Here is a 20824-nt window from a genome sequence, read left to right as displayed (position 1 = left end):
AGCAGAAAAAAATATATCCCACGAAGAAGCAGGCTTCATCCAGTTGGGCTAAACTCAGCTAGCAGACAACGTAAACATTAGCATATAATTTGACATTTAACGTCCTTTTTCGGGCGCATTTGTCTCTTCGGTTCAACCGGGAATAACATTGCTATGCAGCGGCTTGGATAAAAAGCTACCCTCCGCTATGGGTGTTTACATTCGTGCATTTTTAACGCTACCGAGGCCGTGAGTTTATCCTGCAAACGAAAGGTAATGTATCAGCCTCTTCAGCTGAGGCTAACACGCTAAGGGAACGGCGTTCATTTGTATTTTTTGCCTCCTCAAAATATCCTTTTGTGCATGTAAAGTCACGCTGCATAACTGCCACCCTAGCGAGGCCCGTTAAATGGTCCCGTTGGTTAGAAATGGTCAGAAAATAACAGAATGCACACACCCATCGTCCACAGCCATTTCTAATTGTTCTCGGCGAGTTTATTATAGAAATAACGACACTCGCCATTTGTCATGAATTAAATGGTTGCATCGTCGCAGTTGTGCATGACGTTTAAATACTGAAGTTTAAACACTTTGCCTTAACAATGTCCCCTCAAATGTAATGTTAGCATAGAATGCAAATCACCTTTGATGGGGGAAGCAGGAAAAGACTGCAATGCAAACTATCGTTGATGTTCCTGTTGTCTTTGTAGCTCATGATTCAGCTGGAGAAACCGGTGCTGACTGGGACCATGCCCGTGGTCTGGCCGACCATCCTTGACCTGGGCAGGGATGAGTGCAAAAGGATACTGCGCAAACTTGGTAAGCTGTAAGAAAAGATTGGCCTTCAAAAGCTCACGATATGGTTTTCAGTGACATCTGAGCGTAGTTAACTTTCATTGGCACAAGTTGGGTTAAACACTCTCAGTGGCAAATGAGGAAAGTAGCAAACCGCATCTCAGTTTTCATTCTATAGAACGTTACGAAGTTGAGGTCCCAAGTTGTGATTGTGTTGTTTTCCGCTCTGTAGAGCTGGAGGCCTACGCCGGTGTCATCAGCGCCCTGCGCGCTCAAGGAGACCTGACCAAGGACAAGAAGGATCTGCTGGGAGAGCTCACCAAAATCCTCAAGTAACTCCACCATGCTGCACAAACCCTCAAAATTCACGATGATTCGAAACCATTCAAACATCAAATTGTTCATCTCTTTCGCTATTAGCATGCTTATTGTTTGCGGGAGAGCAAAGGGTTTTACTTGACTTCCTCTCCTCAGCATCTCAACCGAGCGCCACCGCGCCGAAGTGCGCCGGGCCGTCAATGACGAGCGCCTTTGCACCATCGCGTACCAGTAAGCCGTCCACAACTAATTGGCTTGAAATAAAATGCGCCTCGCTCACCTTTGGAGGCTTCTCCACAGCATGGCGGGTCAGAACAGCTCATCCGAGTGGTCCATCGAGGGCCGCCGGCTGGTCCCGCTGATGCCCAGGCTGGTCCCTCAAACGGCGTTCACCGCCACGGCCAACGCGGTCGCCACCGCTACCGCCACTCACAACGCCTCCATGCAGTTGCCGGCTGAGACGGGGAACAAGGAAGGTACGAACGAGGCGATGGTGTCAGAATTAGAAAAAAAACCTCATGTCGCGCTTTCTAAGCATATCTTTATTGAACATCTTTTCATATTTGCAAATAAATGTCTTCCTCTTCCTCCCAGTGGTGGTGTGTTATTCCTACACGAGCACGACATGCACTTCGAGCACCTCCACGGCCGCCAGCGGCGCCACGCGGACGGCCACCAAGTCCCCGCGGCCACCCAGCCCGTCGTCCAGCGTGGTGGTGCTACCCAGCGGGAGCACCGTCTACGTTAAAAGTCAGTCCAATTGCTTGTCCTGAAAAGTGCCAGATAAATAAAAAAGATGTGTTTTTCTTTTTTATTATTAGGTGTGAGCTGCTCCGACGAGGATGAGAAGCCACGCAAGCGACGGCGCACCAATTCATCCAGCTCGTCGCCGGTGCTGCTGAAGGAGGTGGCTAAAGTGTCGCCGCCCGTGGCCAAGCACATAGCGGCGCCGGTGGTGAGCGGCAGCCCCAAGATGAGTAACATCATGCAGAGCATCGCCAACTCGCTGCCGCCGCACCTTTCGCCAGTCAAGATCACCTTCACCAAGCCCACCATCCAGACCACCAGCACTGCTACGCAAAAGGTGATTATAATAACAAAAATAAAAAAACTCCTCAGCTCACATTGAGACCCTTTTTCGCAGGTAATCATCGTGACGACGTCGCCCAGCTCCAACTTTGTGCCCAACATTCTGTCCAAGTCCCACAACAACGCCGGCATGTCCAAGCTGGCTTCTAGCACCATTTTGACCACGCCCACCCAGAAGCAGACGGTGGTCTTCCCGGCGGCCACTTCCAGCCCCTCGGCAACGCCCGCAATCACCGCCGCGGTGTCTTCCGCAGCCGTCATGTCCGCCGTGTCCACCTGTAAGCATTGTTACTTTGGCGGCCATTTTGCCATCGTAGCGAAATTCAATACCTGAAATACCGCACCAAAAAGAGATGACCATCATTGTTTTGATCTTCAGGCGCCGCATCGGCAGGGGTGAAGGTGGCTTCGGCCAGGCTGCCCTCCCCCAAGACCCTGGTCGGCTCATCCCCGCAGATCCTCAGCCAGTTCCCCAAGCAGCTGCAGGCGTCAGCCATGGGGGCTTCTGGCGTGGGCCAAGCCCACACCTCCGGCGCCTCGCCGAGCCCCAAGCCCACCATTCAGATCAAGCAAGAGTCTGGTAAGAAAGCATACTTTGATTCTCGTCACGCCGATATTAAAATATTCAGACCTTCCCAGAAACCTTCCCACGTCTTGTTGGTTGGCCTTTTGCGTGCGCAGGGGTGAAGATCATCACGCAGCAGGTGCAGCCCAGCAAAATCCTGCCCAAGCCGTCGTCGGTGGCTCTGTCCGGCGGCAGCTCCTCGCCCATCATGGTGGTCAGCAGCAACGGAGCTATTATGACCACCAAGCTGGTCACTCAACCCACAGGTTGGTGAGCACTTAGCTTTATCAAAAGCGATTCTTTGATGCTCAAGCTGGTTGTTCTATGTTTGGCTCTCAGCCACGCAGGCCACCTACACGCGGCCCACCGTCACGCCCAACCTCGGCGCCCGCATCTCAGCTTCGGCCGGCGGCGCCACATACGTCAAGACCACCGGCGGCAGCATCATCACGGTGGTGCCCAAGTCCTTGGCCACGTTGGGTGGGAAGATCATCAGCAGCAACATTGTGTCTGGTAGGTTATGGTAGGAATGTTTGTTTACCAAAACTTGGTTTGCTCTGACCGACCAATCAGAAGACGGAAAAATAAAGGCGTCACTGATGTCTGAGTGAGGCGGGCAGATTAGATGACGCGGCAACAATTCAAGGCTGGAATCTGATTGGACCCCACTCACTAAAATAACTGTTGTGTCAACAGGCACCACCACAAAGATCACCACCATCCCCATGTCGTCCAAACCCAACGTGATCGTGGTCCAGAAGACCAGCGGCAAGGGGGCCACCATCCAAGGGCTGCCTGGCAAGAACGTGGTTACCACGCTGTTGAACGCGGGGGTCAGTGCAATGTTTCTTAACAGGCGCCGAGGTACCTCCGAGTGGCGAGACGCTTGCTCACCTCAACCGCAAATTTCCCAATTTTTCATTTCCTCAATAACAAAAACAAATTGAGTAAATGTAGGGCTGATGCGTTGACACGAATAAATCTGAATTTATATAAAAAGACGGCCTTGAAGCGCCTTGCTCAAAAGACGCACTTGGCGCCATCTTGCGGGCGTCTCTCGCCACCCGGAGGTACATTCCACAAGGCGGTGAAAATGCCGACGATGAAGCGAGGGATCATTTCGTTGTCCGTCGGCGTCAGGGTGAGAAGAGCCTGCAGGCCGTCTCAGGGGCCAAACCGGCCATCATCACCGCCGGCAGGCCCATCACCAAGATGATCGTCACGCAGCCCAAAGGCCTGAGCGCCGGTGCCCCGTCTACCGCCACCGCCAAGATTATCCCCACCAAGATCGTCTACGGCCAGCAAGGCAAAACGCAGGTCAGACGAGAGAATTGCCAATTTTTTTTTTTTTTAATGAAAAAATGTTGGTAACGACTGTATCTTTCCTGGTGCAGGTGCTCATCAAGCCCAAGCCAGTGTTCCAGGCGACGGCGGTGAGCGAACAGACCCGGCAGCTGGTCAGCGAAACCCTGCAGCAGGTCACCCGCTCGGCCGACGTCAGCCAGGTTCAAGATGGCGCTGCCAGGGACGAAGGCGCCGCCCCCGCGGAAACCGGCGCCTCGGTTGGGGAAACCTCACACGGTAAAGAGGAAGTAAAGTATTGAAGACGCCGTGTTAGCATTTGTCGATTATTGACTGCGGTCTCCCGCTCGGCCCCTTAGCGGACACACAGGCGGTGCTCCACGTGGCGGCCTCCCGAGATCACGAGTGGACGGAGCAGGAGGTGTCGGTGGAGTCGGCCCCCGCCATCTACCAGGAAGTGACCGCCGTCGATTCCCAGTCGGCCACGTCCACCATTAAAGCGCTGCTGGAGCTGCAGCAGAGCTCAGGTAAGGTTACCCAGACCGGACAATCGGATCAGTTCTTTTTAAAAAAGAAAAAAAAAAAAGAGGGGGGGGGGGGGGGATTTCTAAATGCTGACCGTGAACACGTTTTCATTCATGGACTTGCAGTGAAGGACAAGGCTGAGCCCAAACCCAAGCAACAGCACACGCACATCGACCTGAGCCAGATGGCCGTGCCCATCCAGCTGGCCCAGGAGAAGAAGAGCGGGCCAGAGTCGTCCAGGCCGCCTGGCCCCGAGGCCGAAGCGAGGGCCGACGCCCCGGCGGCAGGTACGTCGTCGCGGCGTGGCCTCGTCGCGCTTCCGTGGCTAACGATAAGGCTCACGTTGACCTCGCAGGTAAAGCCGGCGGGCCGGCCGCGTCGACAGAGGAGGATGCTGCCGCGACCCCGTCCCCCGCCGATACCTCAGAAAGCGTCCGTCAGGTCGTCATGGCAACCAAGCCGGTTGCCGCGCCACCCGTAACCACGGTGACGCACGTCAGGGTGAGGAGAATGCACACTATTGCCACAATTGAACAGGAACTTGGTTGTTTTGCTTTGAAGCAGACATAATGGTGTCGAATGAATTGCACGGCTCAAATTCTGACAAACTTCTCCAGCTGAGTATTTATTTTTCTTCATAATGTCATCTTTTGTGTTTCAGCCCGTTGATGGTAAAAGCGAGTCCGTGTTGGAGGTGAGCGAGCTGGAAGGCGACACGCTGGACCCTCAGACAGGCTTGTTTTACCGCTCCGGCAATCAGACGGACGCCCCCAAGCCAGCCCCCCACGCCACTCCGCAGCCCCCGGCCGCCGGCAGCCAACCGGAGGGCACCGCTCAACCTCCTCCTCCTCCTCCGCAACTGCAGAGTAAACCTCAGCTCAGCCAGCCTCCCTCCTCCTCTTCCTCCTCGTCTTCGTCTACGACGTCACCGGCCAAGAAGCTGCCCAAACTGCGAGAGCAGAGTCCGGCCAAGTCTCAGGGCGCTGCCACCTCACCCGTCACGCCGCAGCTGCCCAAATTGCAACAGGCGCCCACGTCGCACCACCGGCCGCTGCACGCGCCCCTGTCACAGCCCCCGCCCCTTCAGGCACACCACCCGGTCAGCACCGACAAGGTCAGTTCTTCAAACCAATATTTCCAAGTGGCTCCATTTATGACTTGCATGACTTCCTTTGGCAAACCAAGTTAACAGCAAGTGTCGTGTCATGTGTTGGAGCGCAGCTGCCAATCATCACGCAGAGTGCCACCGTCACCAAAATCACCTTCGGAAGCACCCACCACCACCAACAGCAGCAGCAGAAGCAGCAGCAGGCCGCCCACGCGGCACCGGTTCCAAGCGGGGAAGTCGAGCTGACGGACGAGTCCAGCACGGGGCCGGCGGCGGACGAGGAAGCGTCAGTGTCTGACATCCTGAAAATCTCCATGATGGAGGCCCAGATCGACCCCAGCACAGAGCCCGTGCTGGTGGACTCGTCCGCCGACCGGCCCCCCCTGGCGCAGGCCCTGGAGGCCAAGCGAGCGACTACCGCCCAACACTTTGCCAAAGAGCACCTGGAGGTCATTCAGGTACGTTTGCACTCCATCCCAATTCCTTATATATATATATATTTGAGGAAGCCAAACTATGCACTGTGTTTTTCCGCCACTCAGGTGATCCCACAGTACTCGATCGTGCCGGACTCGAGCCAGTCCAACGTGGTGGTGGAGCCCAGCGGCTTCCTGGAAATCACCAACTACACCAGCCAGCAGCTGGACGACGACGACGAAGACGACGACGACGACCCCGCCGAGCACGACGTGGACAGCGGCAATGACGCGGGACCCCCCACACCTTAGACCGGACCTCGCCCCCCCCCCGTCTTCTCGACACCCACTTTGATACAGAGTACGTTGGACTTTTCTATCCACTCGCCTTTTTAATTCTCTCACACCAAGTTTTCATAGGAAGCGACAATGGTGCAAAATAGTGTTGCGAAAGAAGGAATTGTGTTTCAGTTTTTGTAAGATACAGTACCAAGAAGTCATCTTTTAGTGTTTTAACTTTTTCTTTTGTACCTTTTCAAAGTTGTCCAGGATTGGTCTGATCTCCAAAATAAATGATTCATTTAGAAATTCATTTGTGTCACTCGTGAAGGGCAACAAATCATTCAGGGTCACGTTGTGTACCATTAAAACTTAACTATTCTCCAAATAACTTTTAATATTAACTGTCACTTAACAGCTTTTGTTAAAATAAAAAGCCACCCGCCATCCTTTAAAAATAATTTGTAGATAAAAGGGTGGCTTCAATTTGATTTTGTAATCCCTAGAATGACTTATTAAAAAAAAGATTACATTTTAAAATGTAGCATTGCAGATTGATCCTCCAAATGTTAACTTTTAAATCTGACATTTGCAAATATGTAAACAACCTGTTGTCATTGCAAACATTTATTCTCATTCTTCTTATACGCTTTTGATGCAAACAAGACCACCACCACCTCCAGGAATGCAGTCGGCACCTGCTGCTGGAATGAAGAGACACGAGGGAACCTGACTGTGCGCTGATGTTGCCTCCCGTCCCAAAAAAAAAAAAAAAAAATGGCATCTTCATAACCGTAATCATAAAAAAGGCGGAGAACAGAACAAGACATGCATATTGTCATGTAAATGATACAACATCCATGTACCATATTTGCGTACATTTCATACATTTGCAATATTTAGCTATGATACTATTTTTGAGAGCGAAATGTTAAAAAAAAGCTTTCTTATTTTGCAGGATAAGCAAGGCAAGGAGGGATGTTGGTCCTTTCCATTTATTAACGCTGTCATAAAAGTAAACAAAAAAATAATGATGTGATGAATAGAAATGCCATGTAGAGAAAGAACGCAAGCTTCTGAATGGACGCCGGTGGGAGTACGAGAGGGGACTTGTCCATTTTGCGCTATAAAGAGGGACAAACAAACGTGTGTTTAAGTGCAGAACCCAAAGAACCAATAAAAGTCTATTGGGATCGAGTTGTCGTCGTCGTCTTGGTGGTTGGGTGGGCACGCCCTCCGCCGCCGTTCTTTCTGTCTGTTGTAGTTGCGGTGAGGGTGCGGCAGGTGGCGCCGCGTTCAGTCGATGTACTGCGAGAGCCAGCGGAATCCCTCGCCGTAGCCTTGGCGCTTCAGCACGCTGCACATGAACACCTCCAGGGGTCTCGTGTTCAGCTCCTTCAGTGGGACGTTGCCCTGCGGTAAGGCACACAGCTTAAGAATCTCTTCCGTTCGGACAACCCATCAGCTCACGGGACGTGTCGGCCGCTCACTTTTCCTGTCGTCTGGCCGTACAGCTTAAACATTTCCCTCAGCCGCTCCTCGCTGATGGCATCGGGCCGGTCAATCTTGTTGCCTAGGATGAGGATGGGCACGTTCCCGATGGTCTCGTCCGTCATCAAGCCCTGAACAGGCCGAAAAAAAGGTGTGATGGCAGTGACGACCCTATGCCACTTGAGGGCGCTAAATACACATGTTCTTTGAGTTAAGTGCTTTTCTTTGACAGTAAAACACAAATTGAAGCCTTTTTGGGTGGCAAAACATTTTTCCAACTGCCGTCGCTTGCGACCTTTTCAGAACCCGGGACTGAGGAGGCAAATCCGTCTGAGATCCAATCTGAGGCCACTCACGTCAAGTTCTGCTTTGGATTCTTCCAATCGGAGGCCGTCGGCGCAGTCCACCAGGAAGACGATACCGTTGATGGCGGGGAGGTAGTGTTTCCACACTCGGCGGGCTGTTGGCGTGCGCACAAACGGGTTATTTGCGGGCTTGGCGGCGGCGACCACGACTGACCACTCACCTTGCGCGTGGCCTCCGAGGTCAAAGGTGGTGAAGGTCATACCGGCGATCGTCAGCTCTTCCGAGGCTGCGCGGGATGCAAACGATCAAAAGTGTCAGCGAAGGGCAAGCCCGAGCGGTTATTTTCAATTTGGTCGGTGCCGGCGCTACTAACTGGGATGTAAAGTGGGCACATGCTGCCCCAGTCTGTCGTCTTTGAGCATGTGCAGAAGCGTGGTCTTGCCGGCATTGTCCAGGCCGAGGAACACGAGCTTGCCCGACTTCTTGTACAGTCCTGCGAAAAACATTTGGGGAAAAATGACATCAATTTGACGTTGAGCAGATAGCTTCAAGAGTGCATACTGGTCCAGGTAGTCACCTAAAAACTGTAGTACGCTATTGAACCCGCTATAGATCCAGTCAAATATGAATGACATCTCTGGAGCTGTTCAATCCTGTAAAAGGAAGCACAACAGTTACAATGCAGGCCAAACGTTTATGTCGACTTGGCACAATTTGACCTCGTTTGTCACAAGCTGAAACGTGCATAATCCCAAATTTCCCAACTATAAGATTAAGTGCAAAGCATTAATAAGCAACTTGTACAGTACGCGCTGAACAAAATTGATTCCCCCCCCCCCCCCCTCCCCTTAACTATTAGTGACCTCTTCTCTACTTAGTGATGCAATGCCTCCAGGGCTAAAGTGTAACAATCAAAGGTCGCCACCACGTCAACGCATTAAGGGTTCCAAAGCGCAACCAATTTAGCGGGAGCGTTCACGAGTTTGCACGTGCCGACCGCTGTTTTGATAGGCCGTGAACTGCGTGGAGCGTCATTACAATATTTTGAAGTTCCGAATGGTGAGCAATGGAATGCTGTAACACGAGTGCTCAGCGGATCAAACGCCACGGTGTCTTTCCTCAGTATTGAGCCGTGAAATATTCTGGGCCAGGCAGTTCATCCGTTTTATCCTTCCGCTTTCAATGCCTCTGCTAAAATCTTTTAACATAATTAATGTGTAATACACATTTACTGTAATTACATTCTCAAGGATATAAAAAACACACAATGCAACATAAATAAGGATTTTTTCAATGTTTATACTTTAAATACTTTTAAGAGATGCATGTTTTTTTGCCCTTATTCAGACAGTGTCCACATTTTTCCTGTAACATTGAGTTTTCATTATATATGTAGTGATATTTATAAATGAAGGGTTTGGCTCAGCAACAGGTGATTCCCCCACCCCCCCAAAAGCCATAGCTGCACATTTTAAAGGATGGGAATCTTTGTATTGCGCAAGAAAAGCTATTTGGAATGTTGACCTGGCATTGTGATGGCAAGATAGCAAACAAAACGAGAGGTGGTTTCCTCGGTGTGGGCCAAATAATAAGTTACTTTTGCATACACTGCAAACTAAAAATAAATAAATAAAACTTGGGTTCAATATGGACGTCAATCATCTGCCCTGCTGTCGACGTAGCAGCGGAGTTTGTACATCTTCAGACAGGCAAACTTGTCTTACCAGTGAAATTAATAACTTCATTAGGCTACTTTAAAAAACGGGTCGAACCACCGGAAAAACTTGCGTCAAAACAGTTGATAAAAGGTGACGACAGCGACTACCAGTGGGTTCATATTAAAACCCCGCCACGTCACACCAAGGACAAACTGTTTTTTAATATGATCTTTATTTGGATATAGGAACTGAAACAAGGGAGCAGCTCAGGAGAAAGATTAAGGTGAAGGCTCTTTGAGTAGCTAGCAGGAAGCTACTAGTTACGTGTCATTTTGTCCAAACGGCGACGTAGCATCGACAAGCCAGAAAACACCCCGGCATCGAGCTAACACAAATCGAGTGACCCGCTAAGAAGAACTATAAAAATTATTCGCCTCGTATTGGGGATAAATTAGCTATTTTTCAACAATATTAGTCGGATCGAAAAAGGGACAAGTTAGCCCAAGTTGACGTTAGCTTTGATAGCCTAGCATGGCTAGCATCCGCGATGGCGAACGTTTCACGTCAAAACGGCTGACTAAGTGCGCGTCACCCGCCTGGAAACTTACTCGTTCTTCAGGCGTGGATTCGTTGGCCGAGTGCGTTAGCTCGTTTGGTCATGTGAATGTGGCACGGGGAAAATTTCAAAGAGATCCCGCTGACACCCAGCTCACCCTCTCGCTCTTTCGATCTCTCGCCCGTCTCCCCCTTTTTTTTCGTGTTTTGTTAACTGAGCCACGACACCGCAATGGCTCCTTCCGCTTCTTCGTCTTGACTTTGAACGTCGTTTTGCCAATGTAACAGTGCACTACCGCCTCCTATTGATCACTCTTCAACCCGAGCTTGGCCAGTTATCTTAACCACAAAAACACTCTGTTTTAGATTTAAATACACTCTAACCATACTATTTTTATTTATTGAGTCGTTCTGCTGTCACAACATGACCATACTCAGGCGGAACTATTTGACTACGACACCAATCCCCAATCTCTCTCTACTTTAACAGGCTATTTCTCATATTACTGTGTCTAATGAGTTATAAACTTATTACACACAATATTATCACCTTATGGGCATATATTAATATATGCATTTAGTCATTTTAATGGCGAAAATCGTGTTATATAAGCGGACCCATTTGACTGGGGCAACAAGAACGATGTCATCAAATCTTTTACTTCTGTCGTACACTCTTCCTCGTATCATCACAAACATTATTAACATATGTACAGTTAAACAAACAAAACGTTGTTATTAATACTGTTAGATTTAGTTAAGCGTAGTTATAGTACCTGTAAAATTATTAATCGCGTCGAGGTGGCAATTCTTAAGGGGGGCCGAGTTGACTGTTGCACTGAAAGTTTTTAATTCTCCACAGAAGCCAATAGAGAAAAAACAATAACTTGAAACGCGATGAAAATATTGTATGTATTATGTGACAACAATTGATTCTAGGTTTCTGACAAGACACTTTAAGTTTATTTTACGGTAAGCGTTTTATATTGTCCCAGCCCTGTTTGTTGGACATCCAGTCAAATTGACGTACCCCGCTTGTTTCTCGTAGACTTGCAAACAGGAGAACACGGGAGGAAATGCCACGTGTCCACACTGCGCATGCCCGACAATTTCAACGTTGATCCCTCTTGGGTGATCCCAATTTCCGGTTTCTCCACGATTGCTCTCGACTAGGCCTTGGAAATCGGCACTTCGCCGTAGTGTCACTTACGACGGGCGCGCTTTGGCCCGCAGTCATGGCCGTGTGATCGAGCCAACCAGCCGGCCATTTATCTCCCCTCCAAAACAACCAGACCGCTGAAACGCGGACATTTTGCTCTCTAACCCCGCGACTTGTTCCATAGCTAGTTGGCTAAAAGAAGAAGAAGAGTGGAGGGAGGAGGAGGAGGCTGCTGCTGCTAATCGCTCGCCCAAGCTAACCAATCCGAATCGGAACCTGGTGTTTGTTTTTTCAAGATGTCAATGGCGGGCATCAACCCACAGAACGGGACGGGACAACCGTACGCCAACGGTAAAGTATTAAGACGAAATGTCACCCGATATAATAGCTACGAAGCTGCGTCCTCTCGTGTGAACGCTTGCTAACAGTTAGCTTGCTGACTCGACTTCAGAACAAGTGTGAGATAAAAGACAGAAAACACCGTCGTAATCGTCGACATTCGTTTATCAAGACATTCTGACTGACTTTGTACAAAGTTGTTGCTACTTTATAAATAAACGCTTATGTGTGACGTCGTTCCATCTTTAGTTTAACTTTGATTAGTGGCAACCGAAGCTCTGGCCGGAGTGTTGAATTTGCTTCAAAAGGAGCCTTCTGTCATCTTGAGGAGCGTTTCAGAGCATTTCACTGGTGGCCCTTGCGGTTAGCAATCGCTTCTTGATTCCATGAACAACCTCGTCATGTGCTCTCAAGCTTCTGGAATTTTTTTTTTTTTTAATTATTATTATGGTGGGTCAAAATCCACGTCCTTGTCATTGCGACAGTTGGGATAGTTTTACGATATCAATATAGTGTTTTAATATTCGCGATACTTCTCACTGTCAATGTGGCACATTGGACTTGATCCAGAAGGAAGACTTTCAACTCTTGTGTACGAATCTACTGTTGCTTACTCATTTTAGATGTGCTTCTTTTTTTTCATGTTTTTTTATTATTATTTTTTGCACTTTATACAACGCAGGCTCACTTTATACCACACGCTTGTTCAACATCCTTCAAATTGGCATTGGTCTCCTTCACAAATGACACGACAAGCAGAGATTCACCCTCTCATCTTTATCTTCTACTCAGAAGATGTGCTGATCGCAAATCCAAAGTGGTGCAACTTTGCTATCTACGGGAAACGTCTCGTTATCACAGCGTTTACGGACCCGAATTTCCCGACCACGTTTGACGCTTGAAAGATGTTCTTGATTCGGAATGACGCGGGGTCTAAATGGACACTTTTGAAGATGCTTTTCAGCGGATTAGGCGCCTCGCTAATTGAGCCCCAGGCCGTTGAGAAGAGAGCTTTTACTCTTAATCTCTTTTCACGAGGGTGCAACATTTCATGAAACGCTGCGGTGGTGGAATTACGATGCATGTTACTCGCGGTCTTTTTATTTTGGTTAATTAACAGGGTTAAAAAAAAAAAAATGATCGCAGGCTGTGTGGTATTAAAACGCTCCACCTTTTTTGAGAAGTTATGTATGCAAAGACAAAGGCGACTTTTTGTATCTGTGAAATTTGAATCATCACGTGAGTCAGCAATATGCACAAGGCTCACAATGAGCCACCGAGAGAAGACGGAGATTAACGTAACCAGATTACAGGTGATTACCGATGCCTCGCCTTCATCATCACCTATCAGGTCTCAACGGTTGTGTGAGAACCAAACCGATGGGTTTGTGCGCTTTGTTTGCTCGCACCATTATTCAAACGCTGGCGGCAAGACCGGCGGGACGAGTGCGTTTCGGGTGCATGCGAAGAGTAGATGTGAAAGTCAACAAATGCGTCAAAAGTGGCGTCACACTGCCGCGAGTGTTAGTTGGAGTGACCTGACACAAAGTGAAGAATTCTTCAGTGATATTTTCTTTATTACCTAAAATTAAATGTAAGAAAAAGAGAATGAAACGCAAAGGCCATATTTGTTCCTCTTTTCTCGTCCGCTTTGTGGAGTTAATCAGAACTAGCATTAGCGGTAGCCACAGTTTTGCTGACTCTGCTCACATGACCATGCCCTTGTCTTGGGCTATTGGCCATTTGCGGTTTTGATACTATTCCCTTCCTGCTTTGCGCCTTCTATAACATTGTCAACGTTTTGCAGGTCCGTCGCAGAATCCCGTCGGGGTTCAGGAGCTCCCTGGCATCAATTACGGGCTGACGCACCAAGCCAACTACAACTACAGCCCAATGCAGGCCAAGGCTTCAGTGCCCCCCGGCCCCGCCCCCGGTGTCTATCCTTCAACGGCGTACCAGCACGTCCCCCAAGTCAGCTCCTACCAAGCTGGCCCGCCTCCCACATCCTATCCAATCTCGCCCGGCCAACCTCACCTCACCCGACCCCTTCTAGGCGGCCCCGCATCCCACACCCCTCCCCAGTCCGCTAGCCCTGGTCCCCGGCCGCCCCCCGCGATGAGTACCCCTCCTCCTCCTGCGGTGTCTTCTAGCGGCTACTACCCCAACCCGCAACATCATCATCAGCCGGCCCCGGGCTGGCAGTACAACTCGGCTCCTCCGCCCGCGGGACCCCCCACTGCCACAAACGCCCCACCTCGGGGCCCGGCCCCCAACCACGTGAGCCCCCCCGCCCCTTACAGCTCGGCACCTTCGGCTTCTCTGTCCCTTAGTGCCGCGCGGCCCCCCACCGGCCTACAAGGGTACGGCCCGCCGGGTCCAGGTAAGATCATCCAAATGCCCTCCACTATCACAAAGGGAAATCATCCCAAGTGGGGGAAAGAGATTTATCTGGAAGATAGCAACAGGGCACTCCTGTAGCCAAGTCAATAAAAATGACGTAATGTGATTGGTGAACTTTGAGTCGCTGGAGAGCTTGTCCAAATTTGACAAATCCCGTCTTGATCTGCTTGATTCGTGTCTGCCACTTGAAATGAAAGTCACTGCTGGCAGATAAAGTATCTGCAGACTTGATGTGTTGGAGGGCGGACCTTGGCCTCCCTCCGCTGCCGCTTCCAACAAGTTGACGCGAGCCTGCACTCGGTTCACTTTGATTCTGTTCAAAGTTCAGTGGCACAGTGCGACACAAATCTGAATCAGGAATCCCGGCCCTTTTTCAATTGCGTTTCTTTTTGCTTTTCGCAAAGCAAAAAAATAATCTTGTCATAACAACATTGTGTCAAACGGAATCTGCCGTGCAAAAGCCCCTTTGTTTTTTTTTAGTGGCGGCATTCCAGTCAGTTCAACTATTAGGATGAGTTATTTCAAAACAAGAGCTCATCCATGTGGCCGCTAAGTTCACCTCTTCTTCCAAAAGGCTCCGCTCCTCCGCCGATGAATCCGCCAGCCGTACAGCAATACCACCCGAGCAGAGCTCCCTACGGGACCCCTCCGGCGGGACCGCCCACCTCCATGCAACCCGCGGCGCCCCCGATGGCCAACGCCACTCCTCCGCCCCCAAAGGCAGATGGTAAGCTGGTTGACCTTTTTGTGCTTGGCCTTTTAGTTGCGTTAATGTGTCATTGGAGAGAGCAGATTCTTTTCCCGAGATATTTTTTTTGTATACAATCTGTGGTTTGTTCCATCTGCCGTTCACCTTCGTGGCATTCAAATGTCTTTCAAAACAGGATCCGGCATCGGCGCCAATCACGTGGATGCCAAACCGGGTACGTCCAGGAAAAGACGGACGCACAATGTCACCAATTTTTTTCCTCACGTTGCTTTATCCCACCCCCACAGCCGGACCACCCCAGCACGGTCCGCCGGGCCGCCACTTGGGCCACTACCCCTCCCTGCCACCAGGGTACCAGCATGCCGCCGGCCCCCTGAACACGCACCCGGCTCTCGAGAGCGCCACTCAGCCTTACGTCCAAGCACCTCGGCAGGTGAGGGGGCGTGTCCGCCCGTGTTCTCCTTTCTGTCGGTTTTAATCTGCGCACGTGGGTCAAATGTGAATCCGACTGTTTGGGCAAGAGCACACTGTCCCGCTCGTCATGCGTTTGCTTTGCACACACCGTCAGCGAGAGTAAACACATTATAAAGTTGAAGATTGTCTCAGTGTTTGTGGATCGACCTGACCCGACTTGCTTGTCACGCACTCGCTTTGCATGAATAAACGCATCCTCAAGTTTGACTACAAACATTGTATTTGCTGAGCAAAGGCTCTTTTTTTTTTTTAAGCCAAAACAATGAGTACCAGCATGTTACAATCAGTAAGTTAATGGCGGCGCCGTTCCCGGCAGGCACCTCCCGGCCCTGGCCCGGCCCAGCTCAGCCCGTCCCTGGCATCTATGAGTCTGCAGTCGGGCACCCCTGAGAGCCTGCGAGTGGTCAACCTGCTCCAGGAGCGCAACTTGCTGCCGCCGGGCCCTGTGCCCGCCCCCACACCTTGCTTGCCCCAAGACCTGCAGAAGATCAACTGTAGCCCAGAGTAAGAGTCCTACAAGCAACCGATGCCAAGTTGAACCAGAGCCCATCCAATCGCATCTTTGCCGCTATCTGCGACTTATGTGAGTCTCGCGTCCGTGTCTCCAGGGTCTTTCGCTGCACCCTGACCAGCATCCCTCAGACGCAGTCTTTGCTTAATAAAGCCAAGATGCCGCTGGGCCTCCTGCTGCACCCCTTCAAAGACCTCTCGGTAACTCCAAGCCCATGGAAAGCTTTGAAATAATTCCCTGGGTGCAATTTGAGCTCATTTTGGCTTTCCTTTTCTGCCTTTCACAGCAGCTGCCCGTGGTGACGTCCAGCGCCATCGTCAGGTGCCGCTCCTGCAGAACATACATCAACCCCTTCGTGTCCTTCCTGGACCAGAGGAGGTGGAAGTGCAACATGTGCTATAGGGTTAATGATGGTAAGAAGAAAAAAAAACAGCTATTTCAATTTTACCACTTTAAAAAGGTCAATTGCATTTGAATGTTGATTTATTTATTTTTTGTTGGGAGGAAAAACCCGTTCCTGCTCCGTTTATGACCTTGCTCACTCGCTTGCGTGCATTTATCTTTCCATGTTCAAGTTCCAGAGGAGTTCATGTATAATCCAGTCAGTCGATCCTACGGGGAACCACACAGAAGACCTGAAGTGCAGAATGCCACCATTGAGTTTATCGCTCCTGCAGAGTACATGGTAGGTGTCTTTGGTTGGCCCAAGTTGGAATGAAAAAAAAAAAGAAAATTCATCTTTCTTTCTTTCTTTTTTCTTTCTCTTCTCCCTCCAATCTGCACCATTAGCTGAGGCCGCCACAGCCAGCCGTGTACCTCTTCGTCCTGGACGTGTCCCACAACGCGGTGGAGACGGGCTACTTGAAGGTCTTTTGTCAGTCAGTGCTGGACAACATCAACGCGTATGTGAACGCCGTCGGTTCTTCCGTTTGGCCCCATACTGACAGCCCCTTTATTTCTACGCGTGGCAAAGGCTCCCCGGAGACTCGCGGACAAAAATCGGCTTCATCACCTTTGACAGCACCATCCACTTCTACAACCTCCAGGAGGGACTCTCCCAGCCTCAGATGCTGATCGTGTCAGACATCGAAGGTGATGCGTTTCATATCCAAGGGCCACTGAACAAAAATGGTGCAGCAACACTTCTAGACAGAAATTGTCTTCAGAAAATGCTGCAGTTGTCTGATCGCAGCCTTGTCTAAAAAGATGCTGCTGCCATCTTGTGGCTTCTGTAGGCCATTACAACACTATAGTACATCCAGACAGTTTACGCAAATGGTGAGCTTTTGTGTTTTGACACTTTGTGCTTGTGTTCCCCGCAGATATCTTTTTACCCACGCCTGACAGCCTTTTAGTCAACCTCAACGAGAGCAAAGAGGTGAGAAATAAGCTGAAAACACTTTTTCCACAATGTCTGCAATGAATGCTATCCTAAGCTGCACGGGCCTAATGTCACGTGACTGCGTCTGCTTCTAGCTAGTGCAGGATCTCCTGAAGAGCCTGCCGGCGATGTTCGAGAAAACCATGGAGACCCAGTCGGCGCTGGGTTCGGCCCTGCAGGCTGCCTTCAAGCTGCTGTCGCCCACTGGCGGCCGCCTGTCCGTCTTCCAGACGCAGCTGCCCAACCTGGGCGCGGGGCTGCTCCAGTCCAGGGAGGACCCCAACCAAAGAGCGTCTGCCAAGGTACCAGCTCCGAATCGAAACGGCGGTCGCGTCCTCACCGGCGTTTCTTATTCTCTCAGGACATTCAGCACCTTTCGCCGGCGACGGACTTCTACAAGAAGCTGGCGCTGGACTGCTCGGGGCAGCAAGTGGCCGTCGACCTGTTCCTGCTCAGCTCGCAGTACTGCGACTTGGCGTCTCTTGGTGAGGCCGCATTCGTCACGATCAAGGTGACCTATCTTCAGCCGGCCGAGGCAGTGAGAGCTTCTTGTTTTCTGCATCTTTTGGCAGGCTGCGTCGCGCGCTACTCCGCCGGGAGCATCTACTACTTTCCCTCATACCACCACCAACACAACCCGGCCCAGGTGGAGCGTTTCCAGAAGGACCTGAAGAGATACCTGACCAGGAAGATCGGCTTTGAGGCCGTCATGAGGATCCGCTGCACCAAAGGTACGCCCGACGCTGAAATCCATTTCTGTCCAATTTAGAGCGTGTGCTCTCCATGGTGGGTTGAAGCCTCAATTTTTTTTCCCCCCTTTCTTTCTGTAGGTCTGTCCATTCACACGTTCCACGGCCATTTCTTTGTGCGCTCCACCGACCTGCTATCGCTGCCCAACGTCAACCCGGACGCCGGCTTTGCCGTGCAAATGTCCATCGAGGACAACTTGGACGACATGCAGGTGGTCTCCTTCCAGGCTGCTCTCCTCTACACCTCCAGCAAAGGTGCACGTTGCAGTCAAGGCAGCGACCCGATTGGAGCTGTCACTGAAATCGGGTGGCATCGTGGCGGAGAAGCGCTCTTGTCGTGATGCCTTTCTGGTTCCGCTCCTAACAGGAGAGCGTAGGATCCGCGTGCACACCCTCTGCCTCCCGGTGGTCCAGTCGCTGTCGGACATCTTTGCCGGCGCCGACGTTCAAGCCATGGCCGGCCTGCTGGCGTGCATGGGTGAGGATCGCTCGTGCGCACGTCCTTGCGAGTTGCTCGCTTGCCGCCACGTCGACCGTGCGCTCTGCTTCCAGCTGTGGACCGCTCGGTGACGGCCAGCTTGAGCGACGCCAGGGACGCCATGACCAACGCCGCCATCGACTCCCTGTCGTCGTACCGCCAGTCGGTGCTGACCATCCAGCAGCCCGGCCTGCTCGCTCCGGCCTGCCTCCGACTCTTCCCGCTCTACATCCTCGCGCTGCTCAAGCAGGTCAGCCGCACTCACTTTCTATTTGTTCTTCACTGCGGAATGTTTACCCCTCCTTTTCACTTCTTCCAGAAAGCGTTCCGGACGGGAACCAGCACCAGGCTGGACGACCGGGTGGCCGCCATGTGTCATCTCAAGCACCAGCCGCTAGCTTACGCCATGCTGATGATCCACCCCGCGTTGTACCGACTCGACGATCTGACCGACGAGGTGAGGACGGCGTCGCGTGCCGCCCCACGGATATTTTTGCCCGGCTCAAGTCCCTTTCCGAGTACTCGTATGACGTCACCGACTTCTCTCCCAGGGCGCGTTGAACGTCAACGAGCGGACCGTCCCTCAGCCCAGAGTGCTGCAGCTGTCCGTGGAAAAGCTGAGCAGGGAGGGAGCCTTCCTCATGGATGCTGGAACGGTGCGCAATCGCAAGAAAGTCACTGTGATGTTTAAATTGACCATTTAAGTTTGAGAATACAACTTCAAAATAGGCAAGCGAAAAACGTATTGCAAACACGCCGCCGGATAAACAGCCGGCAGAAAGCATACATTCAATAAAGCCTGCTGAGAAAAATACTAAAAAACCCGGAAATGTAAACACCAAACACGCCCTTGTCAAAATAGCCAACGGGATGTTAAATAATTGACGTTGAAACAAATAACACCATTCTAATTTCCAAACCCATCACAAACTCGTCACGTCGCAGGTCATGTATCTGTGGATCGGACGCAACTGCAACCCCAACTTCCTCACGCAAGTCCTCGGGGTCCCCAACTACGCCGCTGTGCCTGATAACCTGGTAAGATTCGAGCTACTTGTAAGCCCAATGCTAACAGCGGTAATGCTAACAACACTCTTCCTCTGCCAGTACCTGCTGCCAGAGCTGGACACTGCCGAGTCGCAGAGGACCAGAGCCTTCGTGGCGTGGCTGAGGGAGCAAAGGCCCTTCTTCCCCTCGCTGCATGTCGTCAGGTGGGCAGGAATGATGTATTTTCGTTGTAACGGTTAGACGTAGGATGCGGCCATCGTGTTGTCTATTTCCTCTCTTCCTTTTTTTTCCCCCCCTAATCTCATCCTGTGCCTGCTCCCAGGGACGAGAGCCAGCTGAAAGTGGCATTGATGCAGAACTTGATCGAAGACCGCACCGAGTCGGCGCTGTCCTACTACGAATACCTGCTCCACCTGCAGCAGCAGATCTCCAAATGATCAGTTTGTGCGTGCGTGAAAAGCGGAAGACACTTTGAATTTAGCCGCGAAGGTGGTTCAAAATATATATAAACACACATACACATATGTATGTAAAAGATGGAAAGTATCAGTGTTTATTCTCATAGAACAATAATGTCCAAAGTTTGAAGTATGGCTCAGATGTGAGCTCGTTGATGGCAAAAGCACAGAAAGAGCCCTTTTCTCAAATACGTCACGTGTATGCAAGTTTGAGTGTGTGTGTGTTCACGCGAGTGTGTGTGTTTAAGGTGAACTGAGGTGTCCGACTGTTATTTCAAGAATCAGTCATCACTTTTTGGGGATTTTCATCTGTGTGTCACTCTGAACAAATGACAGAAGAAGGCATCAGGCGCCCACTTGAATGTTGTTGCAACCTCATGTGCTTTTTTTTTTCTTTTTTTTTTTTGCTCCCTTTGCTCCGTTAATTTATGAGCCTCCCAATGTGATTAAAATTCAATAATTGCCTTGAATGGGAACTCTAGTTTTACTACCACGCCTCCTGTTAAAACGCAGACTATATATATCAACTATTTTAATATAATAGGATGTGGGATTTTTTTGTTTGTTTATTAACAAGACGTAACACAAAAAAGCCATTGTGATTTTTTTAATCATGCTTATTGAGATTTGTATATTGAAAATACTGCATTATATCAATCTTGGAGAGATGCTAACAAAATTTTAGTATGACCATTCAGGTAAACTGTCAACGAAATAAAATCTTTGGGACTTTTTAAACGCAGTGGGTTTTTTGGGATTGTGCCTGAAAACC

General features: G+C 50.4%; 3 protein-coding genes across 6 annotated transcripts; 2 read left to right on the top strand and 1 right to left on the bottom strand.

The window, feature by feature from the left end:
• On the top strand, nt 1–8668 carry emsy (EMSY transcriptional repressor, BRCA2 interacting). Its single transcript, XM_068653101.1, has 20 exons — nt 1–252; nt 690–798; nt 1007–1106; nt 1249–1323; nt 1393–1568; nt 1687–1842; nt 1914–2176; nt 2237–2459; nt 2561–2761; nt 2863–3012; nt 3086–3259; nt 3443–3579; nt 3887–4063; nt 4141–4327; nt 4408–4575; nt 4699–4860; nt 4929–5074; nt 5235–5687; nt 5759–6139; nt 6224–8668. The coding sequence occupies exons 2-20, from the start codon at nt 693–695 to the stop codon at nt 6407–6409; spliced, it is 3621 nt and encodes a 1206-aa protein (XP_068509202.1). The 5' UTR covers nt 1–252; nt 690–692; the 3' UTR covers nt 6410–8668.
• sar1b (secretion associated, Ras related GTPase 1B) lies at nt 7356–11248 on the bottom strand. Of its 2 annotated transcripts, none has more exons than XM_049742551.2 (7): nt 11163–11248; nt 8751–8826; nt 8547–8666; nt 8394–8459; nt 8224–8327; nt 7867–7998; nt 7356–7789 (listed from the first exon to the last, which is right to left on the bottom strand). In XM_049742551.2, the coding sequence occupies exons 2-7, from the start codon at nt 8806–8808 to the stop codon at nt 7673–7675; spliced, it is 597 nt and encodes a 198-aa protein (XP_049598508.1). In that variant the 5' UTR covers nt 8809–8826; nt 11163–11248; the 3' UTR covers nt 7356–7672. The 2 variants fall into 2 exon arrangements, with proteins under 2 accessions (XP_049598508.1, XP_049598507.1); XM_049742550.2 differs by lacking the exon at nt 11163–11248 and adding an exon at nt 10440–10631.
• Nucleotides 11249–11443: 195 nt separating this feature from the next.
• Nucleotides 11444–20790, top strand: sec24a (SEC24 homolog A, COPII coat complex component). 3 transcript variants are annotated; one of them, XM_049742530.2, is made up of 23 exons: nt 11444–11896; nt 13692–14264; nt 14859–15011; nt 15169–15207; nt 15281–15426; nt 15784–15971; nt 16076–16178; nt 16268–16391; nt 16554–16663; nt 16768–16880; nt 16952–17070; nt 17301–17356; nt 17455–17661; nt 17721–17844; nt 17932–18090; nt 18190–18363; nt 18476–18586; nt 18661–18836; nt 18906–19043; nt 19138–19242; nt 19532–19624; nt 19694–19797; nt 19917–20790. In XM_049742530.2, the coding sequence occupies exons 1-23, from the start codon at nt 11842–11844 to the stop codon at nt 20029–20031; spliced, it is 3285 nt and encodes a 1094-aa protein (XP_049598487.1). In that variant the 5' UTR covers nt 11444–11841; the 3' UTR covers nt 20032–20790. The 3 variants fall into 3 exon arrangements, with proteins under 3 accessions (XP_049598487.1, XP_049598489.1, XP_049598486.1); XM_049742529.2 differs by having other exon boundaries at nt 11445–11896; nt 16265–16391; XM_049742532.2 differs by lacking the exon at nt 15169–15207 and having other exon boundaries at nt 16265–16391.
• Nucleotides 20791–20824: the final 34 nt, after the last annotated feature.

The sequence above is a fragment of the Syngnathus scovelli genome, chromosome 15 (assembly GCF_024217435.2).
Source record: "Syngnathus scovelli strain Florida chromosome 15, RoL_Ssco_1.2, whole genome shotgun sequence".
Lineage (NCBI taxonomy): Eukaryota > Metazoa > Chordata > Actinopteri > Syngnathiformes > Syngnathidae > Syngnathus > Syngnathus scovelli.
This window is presented reverse-complemented; position numbering and strand designations above follow the sequence as displayed.